At 41.2% G+C, this 27,487-nt stretch overlaps 1 protein-coding gene and 1 long non-coding RNA gene across 4 annotated transcripts in view; one reads left to right on the forward strand and one right to left on the reverse strand.

The window, feature by feature from the left end:
• LOC109512663 (cartilage acidic protein 1-like) overlaps window positions 1-22,805 on the forward strand; it is a 42,060-nt gene extending 19,255 nt beyond the window's left edge. The window contains exons 2-15 of the mRNA XM_019864562.1: window positions 4,229-4,416; window positions 5,673-5,869; window positions 6,677-6,813; window positions 10,533-10,689; window positions 12,462-12,596; window positions 13,291-13,433; window positions 16,143-16,279; window positions 17,882-17,964; window positions 18,141-18,241; window positions 19,031-19,199; window positions 20,199-20,344; window positions 20,454-20,496; window positions 20,594-20,737; window positions 21,358-22,805. Of these exons, the coding sequence (XP_019720121.1) occupies window positions 4,235-4,416; window positions 5,673-5,869; window positions 6,677-6,813; window positions 10,533-10,689; window positions 12,462-12,596; window positions 13,291-13,433; window positions 16,143-16,279; window positions 17,882-17,964; window positions 18,141-18,241; window positions 19,031-19,199; window positions 20,199-20,344; window positions 20,454-20,496; window positions 20,594-20,737; window positions 21,358-21,485 (1,902 nt within the window). The 5' untranslated portion in view covers window positions 4,229-4,234 and the 3' untranslated portion in view covers window positions 21,486-22,805. The remainder of the gene's footprint in view (window positions 1-4,228; window positions 4,417-5,672; window positions 5,870-6,676; window positions 6,814-10,532; window positions 10,690-12,461; window positions 12,597-13,290; window positions 13,434-16,142; window positions 16,280-17,881; window positions 17,965-18,140; window positions 18,242-19,030; window positions 19,200-20,198; window positions 20,345-20,453; window positions 20,497-20,593; window positions 20,738-21,357) is intronic.
• The window catches only part of LOC109512664 (uncharacterized), a 57,343-nt gene extending 31,617 nt beyond the window's left edge, over window positions 1-25,726 (reverse strand). For all 3 annotated transcript variants that reach the window (XR_002167572.1, XR_002167571.1, XR_002167570.1), the window contains exons 1-4: window positions 24,330-25,726; window positions 22,143-22,171; window positions 19,647-20,330; window positions 4,644-4,817 (exon numbers count right to left, since the gene is read on the reverse strand). This is a non-coding gene — a long non-coding RNA (uncharacterized LOC109512664). The remainder of the gene's footprint in view (window positions 1-4,643; window positions 4,818-19,646; window positions 20,331-22,142; window positions 22,172-24,329) is intronic.
• Window positions 25,727-27,487: the final 1,761 nt, after the last annotated feature.

Here is a 27,487-nt window from a genome sequence, read left to right on the forward strand (position 1 = left end):
CGTGCGATTGGCTGGCAACCGGTTCAGGGTGTCCCGAAGTCAGCTGGGATAGGCTCCAGCACCCCCCGCGACCCTTGTGAGAATAAAGCGGATCGGAAAATGATTGAATGAATGAGTAGACAAAATATGTGCCAGCCTGCAAATGTGTAATTCAAAAAAATAACTGCCAAAAAAATAAAACTAGCAAAAATAAAAAAACAAAAAAAGTCCACCCCCTACATATATATATATATATATATATATAGCTTTAGGTGCTGTAGTTGAACCTTTTTAAATTAAAAAAATAAAATTAAGCTTGAACGTTGATTTTATACTTAATGATTATATTTGCATTATTTTAGGAAGGCATGCAGTGTGGATGTCAAAAGCTTACAGATACAAGTGGTGTGAGTATGAACACATTCAAACAAAAATGTTTTTGTTAGTAATTCACTATCTAGTCCGTTTTTACCTAAAAAGTTCACTTTTTTGTCTGTACATTTTCACATATTGTAGATAATAAGGTATTAATATTAAAAACACATGGATGCCCAAAAGTCAAACGGATTTAAATTGTAACTTCTTACAAACAATCCTGCAACTTCCCGAAAATAAATTGTCTTAATCATAAATATTATTATTAAGACGTAAGTTTTCCCCAACGGCAATATTTGTGACAAAAGAAGACATTGTGCAGTCAATATAGTGTCACTGCTTGTTTGAAATTGCTGGAGGGCCACTGTGGTTCTTGATGGATAAATAACAGCTTAACTTTAATGGTGACTGTTGATTACTGTGAATGAAAGTTAAGTGTAATGCGCTAGGATTAGTCCAACCTTGTGTGTGTGTGTGTGTGTGTGTGTGCGCTCTGCAGCGGGGGTGTCCTTCACAGCGACGAGATTCCTGTGAGCGTGTTTTGAAAGTGAACATCTTCACTGGCTCTTTGTCGCAGTGTTATCAGGATGAAAGCTGAGCATGAACGCTCCACGAGGCACATGCTGATGCTGCACGCCGCCGTAATGGCCTCTTAATGCCAGTATAAATAACCCAAAGTGAAAACATTTCTCGGGCCTGAGACGACACATTTCCCCCCCTAGGCTATTTCATGCTATTTGACCGTTTTACAAAAAAAAAAAGAAAAAAGAAAAAAAATGTTTGCACACAATGGGAGGAAGATAACAGTTAAGTACGCATTATATCCTGAAAAACAACTGAGTGCACATAACTGTCCAGGACTTTTTGCACCAAGTAAAAAGTCCCGCTGTAACTTTACTTTAAAAATGGAGATTTCGTGTTGTGAATGCAGGCTGGGTGTCCTTGACCGGAAAAGGCATCACCCTACCATTTTATCAATGCAGTTCCCTGTGGTTTCACACCCTCATCTGTCTTTGGATTTACTTTCCCTTGTTTGGGACATTGACTAAATTATGGGGCGGGTCAGTTTTTAAGGATGCACTTACTGAGAAATACAACCTCTGTCTAACTTTAAAATGAAAGCCCAAAACTTTTCATCCATTTACAGTAATGTGCAGCTACACTTTGTGACATTGTGGTACACTTGCAGAAAGTGAAAAGGGAAAAAGAGTTGGACAAATGCAAAATCGACAAAAACGTTGAAAATAGAATTGACCAAAATGTCACTTTTCCACTTTCCGCGGTTCTCTTCGCAATTGATAAGCTTCCATCTTAGAAATAGTGCTTGAAAACAACATAGTACTTTGTACCTTGTTAGCTAGGCTTCAAAGAATGCCCAGCTGACTCCAACATTTGGGTGTCAAACCCTTGCGGTCCAATCACCACTTGAGGACTTGTGACAAGAAATCACAAATTCAAACAGACATTAGCTTTCCCTGTTTTTCCACAATCTTCACTTTGCTGCTGCGATCCGTTCTCCTCTCACTCCCCTGAGTCTCCTCTTGAATAAAATGCGACACCTTCTTCGTTATGCCCAAGAAAGTAAACACAGGAGTCCATCATTGTCCTCCATTATTGTTGTTTGTTAGCTGGGTTCATTCCGCTGCTAGGCTACGCAGCCACGAGCGAAGGATAAGGACGGCCGGGCATTTTCGGCCCCTGCGATATTTCTGCGGTTGTCAAACGGCGGTGCTTCCTCTCACGGCCGATGGGCTTTTGAGAGTATTACTCAAAGCTCAATGTGTTTTCTTTTTTTTTTTTTTATCTTAAATTGAATTGTTGAGCGAGATATTAAAGAGGCATCAATCACGCGGCGGCTGCACGCTAGCATCGAGGGAGGAAGCTGCAGCAGTAAAGCAGCCGTGGAGCGATGACGAAGGTTGCCTGCATAAATCCGCTGGCTGGGCAAATCAACTGTCAGCTTATAAACGCCACTTAGTGTGTGTGTGTGTGTGTGTGTGTGTGTGTGTGTGTGTGTGTTTGTTTTGCAGCACTGTTGATATATGTTTTAGTTCAACTTTAAAGAGGTGACCTTCTGCTTACTCCCACTCAGGGATGTTTGTCTACTCATCTTTAAATTTTTTTTATTTTTCTTTTAACCTGCCTGAATTTTACAAGCCAATTGGATCAATTCCTCTTTGCTCCCCTTTTATCTGGTGACCACGAATAGGACTCTTGAACCTCCCTGTGTGTTATTATGCCACGATGACTTCCCAATTTAGAGTTGGCCAGCATCCCATGGGAAGCAACACCTTAGATCTGTTGTGTCGGGTCACATCAGTTTCCCCTGTGTTCTCATCGGCCTTGGGCTGAGACGCTGTTCCCCGAATGGATTTTCTGTCCTGCAATTCCTTAGCCTGTCTTCACGTGATGGGTTGTTCACTTTCTAAGTCTGCAGAACGCAGCTGAGTGCAGTGCTATATCTTCATCTTTATGTCTGAGCGCAGCAAAAAGCTCGGCCAAAAATGTGCCGCCGCTCGACTCACGATAATAGATTTGGAGAATTAGCAATACGAGCCGCATGTTGTCGTTTGCAAACACACGATTTACTGTTATTGTGCGATTCTCATTTGCTCGAACCGTTCGGAGAAATATGTTGTCGTTCATAATGAGCACATAGAGATAGTATTGGCATAAGTCATTCGAGAGGGGGGGAAACTTTGTAGCTCCAATACAAGTTGACGTAAATGAGCACAGAGTGGGCGAAGTGAACATTAGAGCTCAATGGTGGTGAGAGGTGGCAGACAACACTGACATAAACAGTTAGCAAATTGGCACCGAGTCATGAGTGTGCCTGCCAGTCTGGTTTTTTATTGTCACATTTAGCACAGCTCTGTGCAAAAGTCTTAGGCTTCCATAACACTTGATGTCTCAATGCTACAACTACAATGTCAGTCAATAGTGCTGATACCTCACACAAAAACGAAAATTATTGTAGTTGTGTTAGTTAGCATGCTAACTGGCAGCGCCAGTAGGACAGTGTCACGAGTCATCGGACTAAGCCTCCACCAGCAACACCTTCAGCGGCACCTCAGAAAGTAGAGTCAAAGAGTGTTTAAATGGACAGTCCAACCTCGCCTGAAGGAGATTTCTTTGTGATGTTCCATAATCCCAAACCTTCTCCTTTTGTCATGATGCTTGCTGTCTTATTCAGGATGAACATTTGACATTTCCTTGATCAATCTACAATTTACATACCCATATTTACCAAGTACAATTTTTTTTTTTTGAAACAGTCATACAGTGAAACGCTACAACGAAACCTACATGGGCGAAAATACCCCTTAGTGTGGAAAAATGTTCATGCATGAAAGCCATTCCCATTAAAAAGTACATGTATACGTTTTTTGTGTGTTCGTGTTTACGTCTGAGATAAAATTTGCTACAGTGAAAAGTCCCCTGTTGTGAAAAATTTCTTGCTGCAAACATGATTCGTTGTAGAGAAGTTTCACTGTAAGTGTAAGAACTTCTGTTTTGATGCCAGCGTTCTATAGACCAGAATAATGGCACCGGGAGAAATTTTGCCACAGAGTGACTTTAACTTAATTTGCTCCAGATGACGTTATGATGGCCTGCTTTAGACAGCAAACTAGTTGAGACTGAATCGACAGCAGCTCTGCTGATTGCAGCCAAGCACTGGCACTCCGATTTGCCTCAATTGACAGTCATGCAACTCCACACAAATGGACTCATTCTCATCGATCAACGAATCAATCAATGGATTAATACGAGCATCCCTCGTGGCTATATAGCAATTTCTAGTTGTATTTGTTTGTTGTGAAATGTCATGAAAACAATTACATTATTTTGAACCAAAGTCTGTTCCTCTCTTCAGGTCACAATGTTGTGGTTCGTTCTATTCCTGCCTGCACTGTGCTCGACGCAGCGTTCGGAGCCGATGTTCTCAGCCATAACTAAGACCGTGCTTCCTCCCGACTACGACAACAACCCCACCCAACTCAACTACGGCGTGGCCGTCACCGATGTGGATGGGGACGGAGACCTGGAGGTGTTTGTTGCAGGGTAAGTGAATCGGCGAAAATTAGTGGAGTACTTTGTGAAAGGATTCCAGCCTGAATGCTTCTCTCACAGTGGCGCCAACATTGTTTAATTTCGCCCATTACACAAATTTGAACAGATGATTGAACTTGTGAGTGATAGCTATCGAAGTGTGGATTGGAGGTGCACTTCATTTTCTGAGCTAAAGGTTGAAGACAAAGGCAAAAGACTTAAAAAGACTTGGAGCTCACTCATGTGATGATAATGGATGAGATTGGACAGAGCGCCACTGATGGAGATGCTTTGGCAAGCTTGCTTCTAACCAATGAAGCGGCGATGAATCCCTCACAGGCTGCAGAGATGGATGCAAATGGCCGCGCCTCATAAATGTCTTTTCTGCAAAGACATCCTATTCAGCAGCGATTCTGAGAGAGAGAGAGAGAGAGAGAGGGCATCACATTACTAGTTCATCATCCCAAACTTCATTTATATGACACGATTGACGTAATGACCTTCAGAGGCAAAGTTGAGAGTTCCACTCAAATTTCGTTACTTCACGCTTTCATAGTCTTTATAAAAGGCAAAGATGCATGTTTAGTCATTTCCAAAACTTTGCTCAACCCTTCAAAATGTGATCATAAAAAATACTTTTTTTGTTTGTTTTACCATTTAAAATAGTTCACAATGTGTCTTGATAACTTCAACTTGCAAGAGTGGAACCCAGACTGTGGGAATAATAATAAACAGTCTGTAAAAACATATAAAGCATTTTCACCCCTGGAGGCAGCACTTCATATTGTCTCACGAATAACACTTGACTAACTCATCTTTTTTTGTGTGTGTGTTGCTCTGTCCATGTGGTGCATGCAGCACACATAGTGTTACATTGGCTTCATGATTCGGCAAAATTCAGAACGGCTCACTTACAGGCACATTTTCTAAATTAGGCAGATAATATATATACTTGTTTGATTTCACATTTGATAGGTGGGCAAGCACTCGGTGGACCCACCTCCATGCACTTGCTCTTTAATTTGATCCTTTATATCCTCTGCAAAAGTCAGAATTTCATTCCACAGTGCTACTGTGGTGTTTTTTTTATGTTGAACCTCCGAGCATTGAAAAAGGAAAACTTCCACAATTTGATCCTTGAACTAAATCAGTTCCAATTCCAAGTGAGTTGTTTCGAGGCCCCATAAAACTAACACCCTAATTGTCAGAACCAAAACCAAACTTATGTACGACGTAACATCCAGAATTTCATGCGTCCACGTTGGCAGTTACAACGGACCTAACCTGGTTCTGAAGTTCGACAAGCTGAGAAGGAGACTCGTCAACATTGCCGTGGACAATCGCAGTTCCCCGTTCTACGCTCTGAGAGACCGCCAAGGCAATGCTATCGGCGTAACAGCGTGTGACATTGATGGAGATGGCCGGGAGGAGATTTACGTACTCAACACCAATAACGCCTTTTCTGGTAAAAGTACTTTTGAACACCCGAATGAGAAAAATCACATTCCAGCAGTAGTTCCAGCCATGTTTCAGAAAAGTTTTGCTGCTGTGAGTGTTTGTCAATTGAAGACCTACATTTAAGTTTTAAAAATCTACATTGCAAAACAAATTACATTGTGCAAAAAGTCAATACTTCTTCTGAACTTCTGCGGTTTACTCAGGCATACCAGTTGTAGTGCGAAAGGTCATTTTAATTAAGCACTCACCACAACAACTTTTGGACAAGATTGAGATGTGAATAGACATAGCGGTGAGCAAGTCTAACCCGCAGTTTTGAGGTTCAGAGTTCAAATCAATCTGGTATCAGACAGCCACGGTCTATTGAAATTGGCATCATCCAGTTGAGTCAAAGCTAAAATCCAGCCCTAAACTTTTAGACGACATTGGATTCATAAGAGCATTCGGTGACAAGCGGTTATAGCATCTCTGGCTTAGAGTTTTGAGGTTCAGGATTTGAATCGCGGCTCTTGTCTTCCTGTGTGGCATTTGCATGTTCTCCGCATGATTGCGTGGTTTTTAACGGGACTTCAGCTCCATACACATTGCCAACTGCTGTACAATGGAATCTATGTCAGCTTTTCTGTTTAAAAAAAAAACTAGTTTGACTATACAGGACAATAATTACATTGAATGTGATTTTTTTTCCTGATTTTGTGTCGTGGCCCACTAAGCATTTGTCTACATCGCACAATGGTCAAGGAGGACAAGCTGTACAGAAAACGGTCGATGGATACCTACTTTCCATGTTGACGATCTTTGCATTTGCATTCAGGACGTGCGACATACACAGACAAACTGTTCAAGTTCCGAAACGGCCGATTTGAGGATCTGCTGAATGATGACATTAACGAACACAGGGACGTGGCTAATCGTATGGCTGGACGCTCAGTGGCCTGTGTGGACAGAAAGGTAAACATGCACACAAGAAATTACATTCACGTGTCGTCTGCGGACATGCATGGTTGCTGCTGTTTGTTTACCAGTGATAATTCATGCCCTGCCTGCGCCGCCCTCCTCAGCTTGTGCTCTGACACTTCATTTGGGGACAATGTTGGACCATTTTCTTCCCTCTGTCCATCGCCAAGCAGTGTAATTACAGAGGCCGGGGCTCGTTTATTTTATAGAACATCGTACGAGGGGATGAGTGATGACTGCTCTTTGCCCAGTATCATTTTCTCTATTTTTCCATTTCGACCCTTTTTCATTTCTTTTCCTCCTCTTTTACTTTCTCTGACGGACTCCTTCTTTGTCTCTTATCACACGCTGACTTCCAATCTAGGAATAAAGAAGCTAATAGTCAGGAGAGGACAGCTGGGTTCGCAATAGTTATTATTTTTTTTCTTACAACCCGCAGTCCCATCTCGCTGAGCACTGATGGCTTGTGCGTCTGCCACCGCGATTGGAGAGATATCTACGTATAATGGCATAATACTTTAAGAGCCAGCCAAAAGACGCGGTGTGTGTTCTTCCGTGGCAGTTCCAGGAGGCTGATGGGCAACATGCATTCATTAAATTATTTTCAAACAGACAACAAAAGACGCGGGAATGTTGAGTAATGGGTGACTGATGCATGCATGTTGTCTTGTTTGCGCCGAAAGAAATTATTAGGTACCATTTTACACTTAAGGATGTATGAATTGTTTAGATATTAGTTATCAGTTTTCACTTTGCAAATTTGACATCCCACATATTCATCTGCCTTATCCCTTTTTGTACTCATGTTGCTGTCATGCAATATGTCAGCAGATGCCAAGCATTAGCATATTAGCATTTTACTGTATCTATTCTTACCACAAATGGTACCTCCACACAGCATTAGCATTTTATCCAGTTGGAATAGCCTTTTGACTTAGTAGCAGACTTCAAAGTGTGCTCGTTACTCATCTGTCACACATGCAGATTGTTTGGAAGCTTCAGCACTTGGCACTATGTTGAGGCACAAGATGTTCCCATGGATCTGCCCAGGGTCCTAGCATGCTATCTCTTAGCATTGTTAGAATAGCCTTTTTTTTTTGGGCCAGAATTTTACAATGTCACGTTACCGTATTTTTTTGGACCTTAAGGCGCACTTAAAATAATTGAATGTAAAATTGACATAGCATTTTGTAGTAATTTTTTTTTCCCGTCTGTCGTAGGGTTGTCTTCTCTTCTCTTTTCGAAGTAACCCCCGTATGGTTGCGATGCGAACAAAATTTGATTTCGTGTCCGATCTTAACCTAGCAAAATAGCGCTAAATCTTATCAACTGAATATAAGGTCCAATTAAAACGAACTATTAAACAAACATCCATCCCATCCATCCATCTTCTGAACCGCTTTATCCTCACAAGGGTTGCTGGAGCCTATCCGAGCCATCTTCGGGCAGTAGGCGGGGGACACCCTGAATCGGTTGCCAGCCAATCGCAGTATTTAACAAACAATGCTTCACAAAGACAGTGTGCCTTATAACCTGGTGCCCCTTATGTAGGAAAATGTAATAAAATAGACCCGTTCATTGATATTGCGGCTAATAATACAGCACATCTAATGGTCGAATAAATATCGTGCAGGTTAGCAACAAGATTTTATGTCAACCAAGTTAAACCGCTACTAACGCCGAAATATGCTGACTATATACTAACTGTAACCATTTATAAAGGTATAAAGTAGCACCTTCTCATATGTAAAACATAGATAGACAGATTACACAATTAAAAACAGATGAAGTCAATATGGCGGCGTTATCACCTATTGAGTCTTTTCAAGGGAGCCTGATATCGGAGGCATGCAGGCATATAAGGCAGCACCCGACATGCACTTTGCAAAGAGGCACGTCACACTCATCACGCTGGCAATCGCACTGACAGAAATTAGCCTTGCGCAAAGACTTATTGAAAAATCATTGACTTTTAGGTTTGTTAAGTAACTGCCAGAGGCCTTCAGGTCTTTCATTGCGGTTCAGTCTCATTTTTCACGCTGTAAAGGCGTGTGTGAATGTGTGTGTGTGGGCGTGTGTGTTTGTGTGCATGAGTGCAGCTGATGCCTCCCCCCTCAGCGGGCGGCAATGTGACACTTGATGACATAAAATAAATAAATAAATAAAATCGCTACATCAAGCAGAGTCATTTGCTGTTCGTGTCCTGCACAAATACCATTTAGGTTCGACACAAATGGTAAAACTGTGAGTGTGTTTTCTCATATGCATGCCTTCTCGTTGACTGAAATATGTTTCGGCCTGGTGGGAAAACTCATTGGAATCAAGTGTGTGGTCTATTAGTGTGGTTCTGTTTGTGTCTGCAGGGGCTCTGACTGATAATGGAGTGTGAAATTAATCTCGAAAGGGAGGCGGGGGAAAGGGGTAAAAGCAAGGAAACTGGAAAAAGGGGTTTGATTATTTTATTTTATTTTTTTTAAATTCTTGTTTAGGGTTAGAGAAGGAATCAAAAGTTTTAAGACGGCTGATCTCACATATTCTAACACATCCAAATAAAAATTTGCAATGGTAGTTTTCGGCTGCCGCAGTTACCGGGCAGAACACAGGTTAAAACTGGAAGCTGATTGGTTGAACGAACACTGCAGGGCAGGCTTAAGAGATAAAACTGTCTGCAGGTGAAAGTAATGGCAAGACACGAGATTTGTTTGAATTGAACAGTAAAATTTGTTCGGTTCAATACGCATGAGCATGTTGGTCACTGAAAATGAGAAAGATGCTTTTTTTTTTTTTTTTGGGACAATAATTTCAGTCATTTTGTGTGAGACCCATTTTAAAGTGTTTGGGTTTGCTGTTTCAGCATATCTGTTAGGATGTCAAAAGTCTTTTTTGTGACATTTTGTAACGACACATTGATCGGGGACAACACAGGAACACATTACAAATAGCTAGCTGAGCCCATAACGATTATATCTGATGCTAGTGTATTGTGGTAAGCACATTTGTACCGCTCGGTGTAAGCGTGGCTATGGCAACAACTGAAACAAGGTCAAATATTAAAAGTTAGACTATAGAGCATTGAGAGTCCGTTTCGGCAAACCAAAGAGGTAGAATGTTTCACTCCGTTTCATTGCGCATAGAAGAGTCTTGATTTGCTCTTTCAAATGGACTTTGGTGACATTGGATTTTCAAGGTTTTATTGAAGCTCCCACTCTCATACGCAGAATAGATACCACAGGGTCAAAAGTTGCACACATACCTCTTTCAGTGAACTTTTTGTTTGGACTGTTTCCTTGAGGAAAACGAATGAAAATTGTTAAGGTTGAGCACGAAGAGGAAATTGCTTTTGGTTGGAGATGTTAAAAAAAATGGACGTTTTTCAGCACGATACCACATCACAAAATTGCTTTGTCTTTGTCACTGGTCGTGGGGTGGCAAGTAACATCTACAGGCAGACAATAAATCCTCAACAGCAACCCTTCCCAGACATATGGTCTGGACCCAAAAATGGGTCCGAGGTCATTTTTTTATTGGGTTGTTGATTGTCCCAGTAAAATGCTATTCACCATTATATTAATCATCAAGCAGGCTGCACTCAGCACTATTAGCTCTAGCACAGATGATGATCCAACATACTCATTTCTGGTATCATTGGTTGACACGTCAGTAATTGGAGCAATTTTACCAAATGTAAACAGCTTTTTTTTTTTTCTCCGCAGGGCACGGGTCGCTATGCCATCTACATAGCAAACTATGCCAGTGGCACCGTGGGCCCACATGCACTTATAGAAATGGACGAGGCGGCGAGTGACCTTTCGCAAGGCGTCATCGCCCTCTCGAATGTGGCCGAGCAGGCAGGAGTCAACAAGTTCACTGGTGGGTGAATGCATGAATGTGTGTGTGTGTGTGTGTGTGTTTGTGTGTGTGTGTGTAATAAAGGATCATCCAGCACCATCGCAGCTGTAGTGTGATTTACACAGACGTGTGCAGAGGAGCATGTGCTTGTTGTACGCACAGAGTCTAAAATTATTGGAGCAAGAAAGGATGAGAGATTTGAAGAGGTGCCATGTGGGAAGACCCCCCGCCCCCCCAAAAAAAACATATATATGTTGTTGTGATTAATTGTAGTGGAGAAGGGAGAGGATGAGAATGTCAGTCGGCTCTTTGACAGCTCTTTACTCCAGTCAAAGTCACGAGAGGCAAAGGGGAAGGGCGACACGTACGAGCTGAGACGGCATCTATCACTACAGCTGACATTTTAGCAGTTTACTCTACTGTGTATTTTATGCCTGATTCATTTAGTCGGTGTAATTACAAACAGTCAGTCATGTAAAACATGTCAGATGGGACAACAGGAAACATAATACATATCCTGCAAGAAATGGTTGTTTTGAATGCTCAAGAGCAGATGAGTAGATGCCAATAGCAGGGGGCCTTTATTTGTACCCCAAATGCATTTTTTGCGTCACATTATACCGTGTTTACAGAATATTAAAATTAATGTGAAACTATAATTAGTACTAGTAATTAAGGTAAAAGCAAAAAAAAAAAAAAAGTCTAGTGAAAGTGGAACAGCAACAACAACAACAACAAAAATACTATTGAAGTTCTACCCAAAAATGTTAACACAGATTGCACAGCGATTGTATGTCTACTAGAACGCAAATTTGTTACTAAAGACGTCGTCTCCACAAAACTTGAGCTCAAATGTAATACTGGCAGGCAACTCTACATGCAGTAAGAAACTTTTTATGTACAGTAGTTGGTTCAGCTGTTATTGTTTGCAACGGAGTGGAAGGTTTAACATCGTCAGCCTCTTTAATGCCTGTCTGTGCTCAACAGTGGCTATTAATTGATGTATATTATTAAAGTTGCTGTTTTGTGTTTTGTGAGGAGTTCATGTTAATTAATGTCTATTCCTTCACCCACTATATTAAAACAATAATTCTGGTAATACAGTTTTTTTTTCCTATTTCAGTGTAGCCGCAATAATGATGTTTTTTTTTGTTAACAAAAACTGCATGCGTGCCTATATGTGCCTTTTAAAGAGTAGCGCATACCCTTGAAACAATTTCTTTACATCACAACCTCTAACTGACTCCCCTCTCACTTGAACAAACAATTCACATCTGCCAAGACAAGAAAAAAAAACAAAACGCGTGATGGATACTTGCTTTCTTGTAAAGACAGCACAATAAATGACAACGTGGACCATTTTGCCCGTGATTTCTGTCTTTGACACCCTTGCGAGTCAAACCGTGCTCCGTTGTGGGCCGTCATTGAAAAGTCCTTAAAATTCATCCGAGTTAAGTTTTCGGTGGTGTGTTGACAAGTCAATCTTCATCACATTCATTTTTTTACAAGCAAGATGTCATCAAAAGCGGGCTGCGGGAGCTGTGCCAAAACAGTTGTGAATGATATACAGCACACGAGATGGCTTTTTCATCACACTGTTTTCAGGAGGGGCCAGTCAGGGAAGTTGTGTATCAAAATGGCAGGGCAGTCACCTCACTAATGTCACTGGGAAATACTGCTCCGCTCTTGAATACGTCTTAAAGCGACAAACGACAGTCAGCACGTTTGGACTCATCAGCGTTTCCGAGCTGCTGTTTATTTCGTATTCATCTTTGCTAATTATTACCGCGCAGGAGGCCGAGGTGTGGTTGTGGGGCCCATCGTGAGCCAGAGCTACTCCGATGTGTTTTGCGACAACGAGTACGGACCCAACTTCCTGTTCCGAAACAACGGAGATGGAACTTTTACTGATGTGGCGCAGCAGGCTGGTAAGAATAAAGTAACGGTTTAAAGATTCTGACAGACTTGGAATAATAACTTGTCTGTTGAGATTTTTTTTTCCGCACCAAATAAATAAATGAAGGTGTCAAAATCCCTCCTCCATCTCATTCTTTGGGAAATCCCAAATGTTATTAATATGCAAATAATGTTAAGTGAACTGATGGCTGGAAGATGTTGCCGCTAACATAGAAAAGTAATATTTTTGTGCGCCGTTGGCTTTAACTTTGAGATACTTGTGTGAGTTGTTCTTGTTGCTCTTGTTATACATTTCCCCACAAAAACATGTCATGACTCTAATGATCTCGCTTCAGCGGCTAAATTAACCGCTGAGCAAAATTGAACACTGTTGCTAACCAAAATGGCAGCCCCCGCCAAGGTAAGTCAACAGTTTCTCGGATTAATTGAAGTAGAATTTTACCGCATGCTGCACAGTATAAAAGATGACCTTATGTTTTGTAGCGTCGGCATCTTAACGACGATATGGGTTTTTCAGTATGCGTAACAAGATCATTTCGCAATGTTGTGATCTTGCGGGTGGAACAAAAATGTTCTTCAAAAGATATAAGGATGAACATATTTGTATTTCTGCCACAGTGCCAGTCTGACTCATTTCTTGTAGTTGTAATACTGCCTTAGGACAGATTTGCACACTACTGTGTCAACGTGTACATGTCTTTTTAGGGGTGGAGGACCCCATGCAGCACGGCAGAGGCGTAGCCCTCGCAGACTTCAACCGTGACGGAAAGACGGACATCGTTTACGGCAACTGGAATGGGCCTCATCGTCTTTACATGCAACTTAACAACCGTAAGCAGAGGTTCAAGGTGAGACCATACTTTCTACGTAAGCGTCTGTATTACATGTAGGCAGGGGCTGATTATCAGTTACGCGGTTTATTGTGGTTTTAAAAAGTCAAAAGTCACTGGCTGTCATCAGTAATGAGGTCTTCTTTTGTTTTTTTGAGGGGAAATCCAAGCAGGGCACAATATGGGCAGAGAGGGGAGCGGTGAGCAGTTACGCACGGAAGAGGGAGGAGGGAGGGAGCAAGACGAAAGAAACGCTGCAAACACAGATGCTTTTTTGCTCTGATTTACGTGCATGGTGCTAGAACCATAAATGGTGGCAGCGGGTACTAGTTAGCCCCAAGAACAACATGAGCAGGCCACAGGTCTGTTATCAAAATAGCTCACCAGTAATGGGACACTCTCACTTTGTAAGATATATTAAAAAAGAAGAAAAATGTGAACATTGATTTCAACTTAACATGCTACACGTTGCTTCTGGACCAAATATTCTATCGTTCAAAAATAAAATAGATTGTGTTCAATGGGAAAAAAAATGCTGTTTTTTTGTACGCAAATATTTCAAAATAGGTTAATTAAGAGCTGAAATACTGTGACAGCGCAACATTTTTGAGATGGAAAACACCATGATGAAAATACAAAGAATTAGGTAATGACATGTCTTTGTAACCCACACACATAAAAAAACAAACCGAAATGATTCAAAAGTTACTGAAGTTGAATTTTAAGAGGATGTTGATTACTTAATTACTTAAGGATGCTGAGTAATTGTTTTGGCGTGATCAAATGCGCGTCGTCGTAGCAAATAATCGATGCACGGTGTGCTGATGTGAGTTTTTGTTCTGCCAAAATCAATGTGAAGTCAATGCACCTTTACAATGCAGACAAAGGGTGTGAATAGATGAATAGTTTCACAAAGTATTGACAGCTGTTCAAAGAGATGATCAGCTGTGTGCGTAAGCAATGCACGAGGTGGCGCTGGCTGCGATGAGCTTCACTGTGTTTGAATTGGCGGAACCCGACATCCTTTATGGAGGAGATAAATGGCAGTGGAGACATCTTTATGGGGGTCAAAGAAGAGGTTAATGTGTGACCCATGGCCTGAAGATAGTTCCATCAACATGACGCAAGTACACACATTTATACATGTTGTCATAAACACACACACACACACACACACACACACACACACACACACACACACACACACACACACAAGACAAATTGGATAAACTGGCCAATGTTTTTCTTTTTGTTAAATCAGGAGCCCACAACAAATTGAAGATGGCTTGTTCCCACCCGGGTTGACATTCCCGCATGCTGTGCTGACCTTTGGCTTGCATAATGAAGCTGTTGTATCACTCCACTAAACCGCTAATTAAATTGGGCTGAAACAGCAGCTTGCCACTGCAGCGGAAAGTGCAGATTAGGCCTGTTTGGGCTTTAATTAAAATCTATTACTGCACTTTTCTTTGCAATAGTTTGAACACACACACACACACACACACACACACACACACACACACACAGACACAGACACAGACACAGACATGTATCCACATGCTTATAGTGTAGTTTCCCCTCATTCATGTTTAAGATCATCAAACACATGCAAATATCAGACAACATGTATCCACATGCTTATAGTGTGGTTTCCCCTCATTCGTGTTTAAGATCATCAAACACATGCAAATATCAGACAAGGATGGACAAAAGAAATGAAATCTAGATTTTAAATGTGACTTTTTATCTCTTAAAGGGGGAAAAAAAATTCTAAGATACCTGGCCTTGTGTTTCCATACAAGTACAGTTTCATGATGACTGAATGATTTAATACGGACCCCAAAGGCACTTTATAGTGATACTCAGTTCACACTTACTGTACATTACTTTCAATGGGGAATTTAAGCAAATTACAAAAACAACAGCAACCATTTTTCTTTGTGTTTCCAGTTAGAAAGAAACAAGTTCAAATTCATACATTCCTTGACCATGTCATACACATGGCTTCCCTGCAAATCTTTCCTTGTGTGCATTTGAGGTTGTAAAGTGGGTCTTTGTCATCCATCCTTCATCTACTGTACCTGAATGCCCGAAGCACCCCCCCCCCATCCCACCCCTGACTTCATGGCCTCCGTCGGCCATTGCCTCTCCTTCACCTTAAAAAGCAAGAAGGTCAACCCCCCCAGCAGCTTTATGAGCCTTATAATTAAAACACGGTGTAAATACTGGAGCTAGTGAAGGGTTGTTCAATAATTCTTTCCCGACTTATCACTGCATCAGTGAAGCAGGAAGACATCTGTTACTTTCACGTCCAAAAACACTGATGAGCTTTTTTTTTTTTTTTTTTGGTGGTTTATTTATTTATTTTGGAAAGACACAGTTTACTTCTCTGAGTACAACCTGCCCATCTTAAAATAATCTTTACAGTGAGGGGCTGATCATTTGACAGATTAGTTTTGGAGTCAAGGCCTACACGGAGTTTATTAATGTTGTCTGCTGAGCAACATAACCTTGCGGACTCAAGGTTATGGAATAAGATGAGTGCACACTTCCATTTCAAATGATTGTCATTGTCGGATCAAAGCCATAAAGCTGATCTCGTAAATAAATGATTTAAAAGCTACAAATTTGCCGTCAAGAAAAAAAAACAAACAAAAAAAACCAGTTCACTGGAAAGACTGTTCTTTCAATTTCCTGTCCTGTTGTATTGGTATACTTTCTTCCCAGGACATAGCCTCACAGAAGTTTTCGATGCCATCCCCAGTCCGCACCGTTATTGCTGCCGACTTTGACAACGACAATGAGCTGGAGGTGTTCTTCAACAACATTGCTTACAGGGGGCCATCAGCCAACAGACTGTTTAGGTAAACTCTTCACAATCGGTTGAGCTAGCTAGCGTTGGCTCCATTTTTATGCTAGCAAAACATGTTTGCAAAACTTTCCCAACACTGTAAACTAAAAATCGAAATCAGGTAATGATAGCAACTAAAATAATTGACCTTATTTGTAGTGTATGTGTTGACCTAACACTCCTCCCCGCCACTGATTTATTGCGGTTGTTGTTTGCCGTGGTGTACACTGCATCACAACTGAGAAGTGTTTCTAATATTTAGCTCAACGAGGACACAAAAACACCTCAAGAAACTCAAAACCGAGTCTTTGTCATTTCAGTCACATAACTTGCAAGAGAAAAATATCACAGCTTCATAAACAGTGAATAGATTCATTTGTTATATTGTTCGCTGCAGTGTCAGTCCAAACAGTCCAACAAATTTTTTGTTATTGCCGTTTCCCAAGCTATACCTAATTTTGTGGCCACTGACTATGTTTAAAATGTTCAATTTGAAACAGGTAAGAATTCGCAGCCAAGGATCCTTATCTGCCATCCTACCTTCTGCACACTTGGGCGACTCTTTCATTAAAGACGTAGGATCCTTCTGCACACTTGGGCGACTCTTTCATTAAAGACAGTTTTAGGTTGGGCTTCCTTGCTAGATAATATTAATGAACTCAGCCCTCTCAGCACAATCTTAAGATGCATATCAAGTTGTTCAAAGCTTACTTTCTAGCATAAGCCCAAGCAGCTTGAATGAAACATCTGATGAATGTTGCCATTAGCGGATGAATCCAAACATGCGGAATATCAATAATCAGTTTAAGCCCCAACGGTTTTCTGGATCAAAACACGCCTGCTTGCCAGGTCACCGAAGGAGAATTTGTCTTTTTGGACACAATGATGGTCGGACGGAGGTCACCGCTCCAGAGCACTTGGCTCTGTCGTCGTTTGTTATGAAGATGAAGCAACTCATTTAACTCCGCTCTCAGGCCATGAAAAAAACAAGCTCACTATTGTGCCCGGGCTAATTAATTTAGGATCGGGCCATCAATATTTGGCTCAGACTTGTAGCATATTAAATTATACTTCTATGCATTCCATATGGAAATGCTGTGTGGTGCAAAGAGGAAAGGTCAGTGCTTTTTTTAAAGTCATAAGCTATAACAAAATGCAAGTTACGTTTTTTTTTTAATTGGAAGTCAAATAAGGCGACCGCTAAATATGCTTTGCAGAAAATGGATGATGATTTCCGCTCCAGCAAGCATAGTTTACGCTCTGTACTCCTTTTACATTGAGCCCCCTAGTGTTCAATTGTAACGCAGAACTGAAATAACTTGTGTGACAGGCTACTACTACATTTAAGTAAAATGAGTTGCAATTTTCTTAGAACAGAATTACATTTGAGTGAAACTTGTGCCATGTTCAAGAAATATTTGCGTTTCACATTTCATTCAAATAAAACGCATTCTCATCACAATTGCTTTGTATCTTTACTCGTGTTACTTATCAGAGGAGACTCAAATGAAAGGAGACTGCAAACCTATGAAGTGTCCCTAATGTCGTCAGTGGGTCATTGACAGCAGTGTGACAGTGATCTTATTAACAGCGTGCTCACTTATCTCACTGGCAGGGTGAGCAGGAGAGAGCATGCAGACCCCCAATTAGAGGAGCTGAATGTGGGCGAAGCTTCTGAACCAGAGGGACGAGGAACTGGTGAGTGGATGAAAAATTGGGTCTTGTAACACGAGAGATCAGAAAATGCAGCGACAAGTGGTTGTTCTTCCATCCGCCACTAGATGGCACTAAAACCCCACTAAGAATTTCCTCTTAGTCTGCAAGTCTGTGTATTGTCCATTTAATGTACTGTCGTTATGATGTTGATTCTCCAGGAGCTGTCGCCACAGACTTTGATGGAGACGGTCGTCTAGAGCTCCTGGTGTCTCATGGTGAAAGTGCAGCGCAGCCGCTTTCCATTTACAAAGTCAACCTCGTGAGTGTTAACCCTTCACAACTATTGTCGAATCAATAATGTCAAACTAAATCATCCAGGAATATATACTGTAGAGACACATACTGTATTGTATTGTATCATGTATAGCACGCACACACACAGTGAAGTGAAAATTGGTATACACATAAAATAAACTGGATTGTTTTCCAAACCCACTCAATAGGTAGCTGTGGACCTGGGCCAGACTGAATTACTTTTACCGAAGGTTGGGTTTATTATTTTGACCGAACAGACGGAGTTGGAGACCTGATTTGTGCGGACTGAAGCTGATCGGCACTTCGAACAATATTAGTTTTAACCACAGCTATACTGATAACACATTTTTTGGTAGCTTTAACTCATCAGTATGCTTGAAGTCTTGACTCAAATCCTCAATTACCCAACATTGTCTCAGTCCATTTTGGACCTAACGCTGGATGAGATATTTCACCCAATTTGGATTAAAATCCAGCAGTTATAAGAGTATATGTATCTGGAGGATACATATGCACATTTCGAATTGAAATTCAACACAACAATCTCAAATGACACTTCAACATGAGGTGACAAAAGTTGTCATTTGGTCATTTTTTGTTGCTAGGTTTATGGATATCTTTTGCCATTTTAGGTAAACTTAGGAAATGGGAATGACAATAGTTAAACACATTTTAAAAGAATATCCTCCATAAAATTCAGTGTATTTTCATTCTAAAATATTGACTCACACAAAATTCCCGAGAGGCTCTTGAAGGTACTACTTAATGTTCCTTATTGGTGTCTGTCCTAAAGGGGACCACAAACTCATGGCTGCGTGTGATTCCCCGGACCAAGTTTGGTGCTTTTGCCAGAGGAGCTAAAGTGGTGGTGTACACCAAGAGGAGTGGACCGCATACGCGTATCATCGATGGAGGGTCGGGGTACCTCTGTGAAATGGAACCGGTCGCACACTTCGGCCTCGGTAAGAAAGAAGAAAGATCAAGATCTTCTTGCAAGTGGTGATGAGGCAATAAAATATTTATCAAGGCATGCTCGGATGAGTTCGGTGTCACTCAAAAGACCTTCGGGTGCCGTCCCAAGATCAGTCACCTTACAAAAATTTGGATGAATGAATGGACAGAAGCTGAAGGCGTCACCGTATCGGTGTAATGACCATGCGTCCAACTACTTTTGGCCATGTGCTTTTTTTCTGCTCTTGCTGCAACTGAGAATAATTAATTGGATCACTACAAAGCTCACCACTGTCTGATGAACAGTGAAGTGAAACGTAAACATGGATTTTTACAGGAAACAATCAGTTGATTATGAAAACGGATGACATCGCTACTGATGACATGCAGATGGCGAGAAATTGAATAAGCAGAGTCGGAAAGTACAAAAAGTCATGAGTAAAGCATCGGGCTGTTACCTTTGGTGTGATTGGACACCCGAGGGAGAGTGAGGTATCTCTGCGAGGGATTGGTGGGGGGGACAGGTGCTGGCGCTGGAAACTAGCCTGCCTTGTGACAAACTGGCTCCCGGTTCGGCCCACCCAAGACCAGATCGTCTCTCCAAGGCCTCTCCTGTAAGGCCGAAAATACATACAAGCAAACTTTTGGCACCATCCTGACCTCACAAGAGAGCTGCACACTTGCTCAAGGCATCAGTCACTCACCACCTCTCAACCACAGAGTGACATATGGGAGCAAGTAAAGCTGAAATATTTCAAGGCACCCCTGCTGGCTAGATCGCTGCCTGACAAAATAACCTGTGTTTACATGACAAATGCCACTTGAATTAAGATTCTTGGTAAAGAGGAATAACCCTGCGCTAAAAATTTGGCTTTACATGGACACACAATACAGGACTATGCAAAAATCTGCCATTTTGACATTGTCAAACCATTACTATAGAAAAGATATGTGGCTATCAACGGCAATTGAGGGTTAACATATGGTCTGTGCTTGCCCATATATCTAAGGTAAGGATGTGGCCACAAATGTGGAAGTGTACTGGCCAGATGGAGTCTCCGTTGCTCGACCCTTGGAACTGTCAGAGATCAACTCTGTGCTGGAGATCCACTATCCGAAAGATGACGATGAGGTCACCCCCACTGTGGAAATAGAGGTACAGTCGTCCCACGTGGTCACATCAACCCTGACACCATTGGAGCATAAAAACACATTCCGGTGTTGTTTCTTTGTACGCTCTGGGGTAAACGGAGTTTCTCTTGCAGTGCGGTCCTGGCTTTGCTCTGAATGAAAATGGACGCTGCATTGGTAAGTTCAAAAACGTCAGATGGTTGTGGCGTTTATGTGTCCGAATCATCATCCGGGGTCTTTCCCTCCTCCTTTGTCACCTCCTCCTGTTCTTCAGATAAAGATGAATGTACCCAGTTCCCCTCTGTGTGCCCCTCTGACCGCCCTGTTTGCACAAACACCTACGGCAGCTTTAAATGCCGCGCCAAGAGAAGATGCACTCAAGGCTTTGAGCCCAACGATGATGGGTCTGCATGTGTGGGTGAGTGACCAAGGTGCAGTTGACTTAGGTCACGTTTCCGAGTGACTGGCTTTGTTGCGGTTTGAAATTTGAATCACACGTTAATGGCCGTGAAACTATGCGGGTGGAACGTCAATTCAAAACTATTCGAGATTGTGCAATAGAGTCGTGTTTGGCCGTGTCAGTGTGCAGTGGACCTAAATCCACCATGGTGGTCTCGGCAGTATGATGATGCAGTTTTAGGGAAACAGTGCTTTGAATTCTGTCTCTGGGAATCCACCGTATATTTTGTAGGACAATTTTAGTTTTCATCTAATTACATTTTAGTGTGAAAAATTAAAAATAAACTAACAATGCCTTCTTTAATACCATGCGTTCAGGTCTTTTAACACTTGTTTGACTATGACTTGATAAAGCTGCGATGTGAAAAACAAATCCAAGGGCAGCCAGAGTCCCGGAATGAATTCAAGCTCAGAGGTTCCACTATATTAGCTTGACGTCAACTATTTCACGGTGCTAACATCTCTGACCTGGTCTAATCCCTGCACGCCCGCTGCCTTGCATCCCTAATCCTCCTTTCCCATGTGATTACACTGGTAGCCATTAAGGCACGCATGTTGGCCAATTTCTTCTCTTTGCAGCCCAGGTGGCTTACTTTGGGAAGACGCGATCCTCTGCGGAACGCACATGGTCGGCCATTTCTTTCTGGCTATCACCCTTCGGCGTGCTTCTTCTCATCTCGAACCATCTCCAGAGTGGACTACTGTAGGAACCTCCTTTTTCCACAGAAACTCTTGAAGAAAACATTCTCTCCTCCTCCTTCTCCTCCTTTTCATCCTAAAACAAGCTCAATGGAGCTGTGATATCGGTCGTGTTTTCCCACCATGCATCACTTTTGGGGCTCGACAGGAACTTGCAGGGAGCATGCTAGAATTAACTGCGTTAGAGCCGCACAGCCCTTTTGTCGTCGCCTGGCATATATCTCAGTGGGATTTGAGCTGAGTCCAATTCAATAAGTGGGGGCTGCAGCGAGTAAAAACCACTGCAACGAAGCCTCTGGCTCCACCGGCCACAATCATTAGGGACACTTTGAGGCAGCCGTCTGTATGTGCACAATGCCGCTCTCATTCTCCGTTAGGGCTTACCAGGATGCTGAGGAACACCAGGTCTCCAAGCTACAGGTTGTGAGCGTGTGTGAGCGTGTGTGTGTGTGTTGTGTGTGCGCTAGGGAACATATGCCAGACCATCTGTCAGCGGTGGTGGGTTACATTTCGTTAACTATTAATAATTCGACAGCACAGCAAAGATGAACACTTTCTTTTTGTGTAATGGCATGAGGTTTAATTTTATTTATGGGAGTCCACATGACCTCACTAAAAACAACTAATCACGAAATTATATTTGATCCCATTAACATGAGCTTCACCGTGTTTGTGGGCGCTCCCTGCATGTGCCCTGAATAAATGTAAAATCAAATTAAACATGGCAGACATGCAATTAGAGTCAAAACATTATTTTCACCATTACATATTATAATATTGTTTCGTTACAATTTGACAGTGGTTAGCATTTGAAAGTTAGTTTCTTTCATTCCAATAATTCTCAGAAGCCCAACGAGTATGTTGAGCATTCTCGTATAACAGAGTACAAACGACAGCACATTTGGCTTTGTTTAGCAGTCTAACAATCATTATAAATGATTTGCTTTGAAGAATAATTACGACTGTCTTTTAAATTAAGTTTACTGAGTTCACCACGTCAATTTTAAAGACATTAAGTTCAAGGAGAAAATCTTTTTTTTTAATTGAGCAGCATGATATTCCCGAAATAAAGTCTCCTTCTTGGAAATCAAATCAAACGAAAGTGACCATTTAACGTTGCCTGGGGGATTTTCCTGCCCATTTCACAAAGGTCATGACGACAGCATAAAAGACAGCAGTGAAATACTTTTAAAACTAGTTCAAGCCTTTCCACTTTCTACAATTGTTCAGAATGCTCGTCAGTCATTTAACACATCGACAAGTATTTATTGCATGCTATAAAACACAGCAGATTGCTCTTATACACTTTTGCAGCTACAACGAAAATTTAAAAAAAAAACACACGAGCCAATGTCTCTGCTATAAAAGTACCCATTTTAAGAGCTTAATAAAATTAAGAGTGACAAAAAATTCTGTAATGAATGACAATTTAGAAAATATTCACCCGCGATTATTTAAATCATTTAACGGTTAATTATCTTTATATGTGCACCATTGTCAGCGTTACAGTACAGAATGAACATCATTTCAAAATATGAACATCGGCACAATCTTGTTTTAGCTCAGCTGGCAAAGAAAGGGTTAATATGTCTCTCAAACGTGTACTACCGTGCACCTGGTTCAGCTAGTTCAATAAAAAGTCGTTGAACGACACAAAGAATCACCATTAAACTTATCGCATTCATGGGACAAAGCTAGGAACATTAGATTTAAGTACTTAGATACAAATTTTAACTATTTAGATATAATTTTAGAAAAGTTTGCCTACCCCTGTTCATAACGGTGCAATTGTAGAATTCATCACAGGGATGTGAACTATGCTTCACAGCCGCATGATTCTTAAAACAGTTTCGAGAACTATTTTGGCTCGAATGATGACCAAAAGCATGAAGCGGCTGACAGCGTGTTCTCTAAACCTTCCAAATGATTCTCCAGGGATAAATTCTCCTTGGAATACTCACAATTCTCAACTGCGCTCTCATCCAGTTTTGACTGCCTTTACCATCATCACAGAGCTTCATCATGTCTTTTTGGCTGAGGATCCACTAAACTCCTTCAGGCTAGTGTGTGAGATTGTGTGATTCATGGCCATCTTAAAAATGTTTGTGCACTTTGGTCGAAAGTGTCACACATTTCATCTGAGCTCACAACGCTGGTCATGACAATAATCCGTTTATCTGTTAACAAGCTGGATCCAGACCACAGACTACACCTGTAAATAAAAGTATAAAAAGAGAGCTTTCAGATGTTTTTAATGACAACTAAATGGTATTGAAACAATTAAAGTCTCATACAGAGGATGTTAGATGGAGCTGCAATGGAGTCATGCTTTCTCTGCAAGCCAAGGAACTGCTGCAGAGAGCGTTAGCAGCTGGGCCCTGCATATTAGATTCAATCAATTCCAGTATTTTATTTTAGATATCTTTTGCTCACTTACAACAAAGAGCATTCATCAAATTGATTTTGTTTCATTTGCCATTAGTGTTCAGTGTTTCTTGCCTGTACAATAAAGATCAATTTTTAACAAGGAAATATCAATGCTTTACAATAGGTTTACTGGTGTATAAATATGATATTCTCGATAATCGGGCCTAATTTGATCATGTTAGCACACTGGTCATTCAGGCCTGATGATCAGATGTTTCTGAAAGTTTCGAGTTCTGAGCGATTATGCTGCGGTTTAGATTGTGCTAAAAATGACTTTTCTTCACCAATCAGCTCTGAAAATGATCAGGGCTGACAATGTTAATCTCGAAAATGTGAAATGCTAACGATAACCAAATAGGAAGCGGGTACAAATAGAGGAGCAACTAGCTGTGTTGCTTGGATAATGTCTCAATCATTTCACTTACCAGAATAAAAATGGCAACGAGAAGAGTTTACAATCATAACGCAGTTATAGTACAAGATAAGTAAATATTTAGCCTAGCTGCTTCTATTTCTTCTTTTTTTGTATTTGCCGGCAGTCTGGAGGAGCTGGGACACTGTGCTTTCTCCTGCAGGTCAGTCTCGGTACTACAGCAGAGAACGAGTTCAGGAACGAGACGCACGATTGTCGGCGGGGTTAGTAAGAACAGGCGCAGATTTTTGCCGTTGTTATTTGTCGCATATCTTTTTTTAAAAATAGGTTTGTGTGCCCCGCAATGGTTTTTATTTCCCCATACATGTGCCAAACTGGGCAGTCATTTTTTTGGTCAAGTTTGTGGCTAGAATAAGGATAACAAGAAAAAAAAATGTGTTTAACTGAATACAGTAACATCTAATGGCACATTTGTCCTCTGGAAACAACTATCCCAGTGGGAAACATGGCAAAGGGCGCTAACTGAAAAGCCATCAGAGGATTGTTCAAAGTATGAGCTAATCCTCAAGAAAATAAAAAGGGAAAAAATGACAGTGACGCACATCTCTGCTCGACCACTTCAGACTTATCTGGAAGAAAGATTACATCGTTTTTGGGAAGAGTGGAAGTGCACATGATGACAGAAAGACATCAGTGAATGCAATAACGGAATGCTGTGATGAATTTTGGCTTGAGAGGAAACTCGACCTTTTAAAATGGTGTTATTGAATGATGTCCAATAGATCCTTTTCTGTGAGAAGGGGATGCTAAGTGTGTGTGTGCATCTTTTATATGTGCCCCGACGATGCAATATTTGTGCAAACTGAAGCAACACTGGAACACAATGCGCACATGTCCGAAACAACCTGCATGCGTTTAAACTCCTCCAATTCCTACAAGAACACAATGTCAACATTCAACTTCAGCGCTGAAGTAAAAACCACAAGAGAGAGTAGCTATGCAGGTGGAGACACAGTACAGTATGTTGAATATTTTTCCTGAAAGGAAAAGAGCACAAGTGGATTTGTTGAAGAATAAATGTCAAAATAAACCAGAACTTTTTGGATGTTTACATTTTATTTGTAGTTGCAGTCACAGAGTTTATGTGATGTGAACATGAGTTTAGGTTGAAGTGTTATAACCTGTTCAGTTCTCTGTACTGGAAGGAGAGTCCAGTGTTTCAATTTCAACTAATTTAAGTTTTTTATATCTGCATGGGTTTATTTGTTTGTGTGTATTTTGCAATCTGCAATGTTATTTTCTTAATTTGTATGTGTTTTCTCGCATTTTTCTGTGTTTTGTGCATTATCCCGTCGACCATATTTCATGAGAGAGCAGTGATATTTAAATAAATCCTCTATAATATGAAACAAATAACATTTAATTGCATTTCATGATTCTCTTTTCAACTTCCTGTTTACAATATTTCACATATTATTTCCCATTACTTTTTGCTGCAAAATAAGACAAATAAACAAAATCATCAACTATAATGAGCAGAAATAAAAACAGTCTATCAATAACACGCAAATGTTCTTCTTTATTTCACATACTGTTGTTTGACAAATTCATTATGCGTTTCAGATTTTTAAGCCGTTTTTAGTCATGGCAGCAAAATGGATAAGAGTTCAGGTCTGTTTTGAACAACAATTTTGAAATCTCTCTTTGCACATGTAGACGGTCCAAAATATGATCATTGAAGAGTCCAACTTGTCCATCGGTGTAAATGTGCATTAAATGGTCTCCTGCCTTCATGTGTCAGTTGTGTGATTCAGGTTTCCATCCTCTTCCGACAGTGATGAAAAGCAAAAATAAAATAGATTGCTGGATAATCATAATGGCATCGGCTCACCTCGTGTGATTTGATTACATTTGACTCTGGCTGATCTAATGAGCACGATTAAAGCAACTCAGATCAGTGATGAAGCAGCAGTAGAATTGTGACTGACTGCAGAGTTAACAGCTGAAATTACAGACCATTTTCGTCATGTTAGGACAGCATTCGTAATAAAACAAGCTAATGTGCAATATTAGCGAAATGAGAGGCGTCATTTATGTTTCCCGGCTCTAAACACAAAAACGTCTATGTCACTTGGAAGCGAGCTGATTGGTGGCGTCGCATTAAAACTGCTTTTTATTTTGCCCCTAAAACTTGGAGGAGGTCAACACAAGGGCTGTCAATCAGGTTGCGGTTAAATAAATTCAGAGGGTTTTTTTTTATGCCAACGTTAACAGGCAGGGCACAGAAGAATCTGCCAAAATTGAAACGAAGTACAATAAATAAAAGGTGCCGGACTGAAGCTGCAGGTTTCACTGGGGTGTGGTTTTAAAGGTGGAATTTATAAATAATGTTGAATACATGCATTCAAAACTTGCTGTTCAACAAGGAATCACTTTGCATTATTGTAATCACTGGCTTGCAGTGAGAAGAACAATCCATGCATTTTGTGCTGAAAAGACCCATTCATTATTTCTGACCTCAATATTTTGTGAGCAAAATGACAAAATATTATGAAGAATGACGATGAATGGGAATAATTTCACTGAGACTAAAAGGCGCAAAGACACCAATGCCATGATTAATCAATTCCAGGACCCTCAGAGGGCAGAATAATATATAAATACATACATACATACTATGTGCAGATTTGATGATGACACACTGGACTGTGTCAACTATGGTACTCCTTTTTTTTTTTCACGGAGGATAAAGAATACAAGCCTCTGAGTATTGTTGCATGCTCTGCATGACTTGGTTCTGCTTGTCCATCCATCCATCCATTTTCTGATCCGCTTATCCTCACATAGGTCGCGGGGGGTGCTGGAGCCCATCCTAGCCGCCTTTGGGCAGTCGGCAGGGGACACCCTGAACCGGTTGCCAGCCAAATGCACGGCACACATAGACAAACAACCATTCACGCTCCCACTCACACCTCAGGACAAATTAGAGTGTTCCATTAACCTGCCATGCATGTTTATAGAATGTGGGAAGAATCCAGAGTACCCAGAGAACACCCACGCAGGCCCGGGGAAGAACATGCAAACTCCACACAGGGAGGCGGGAGCTGGAATTGAACCCTGCACCTCTGCACTGTGAGGTCGACGCGCTAACCACTGAACCACCGGGCCGCCACTTCTGCTTGTGTTCACATATATGTTGTTAAAAAGTTA

The sequence above is a fragment of the Hippocampus comes genome, unplaced genomic scaffold, assembly GCF_001891065.2.
Source record: "Hippocampus comes isolate QL1 unplaced genomic scaffold, H_comes_QL1_v1.1 scaffold108, whole genome shotgun sequence".
Lineage (NCBI taxonomy): Eukaryota > Metazoa > Chordata > Actinopteri > Syngnathiformes > Syngnathidae > Hippocampus > Hippocampus comes.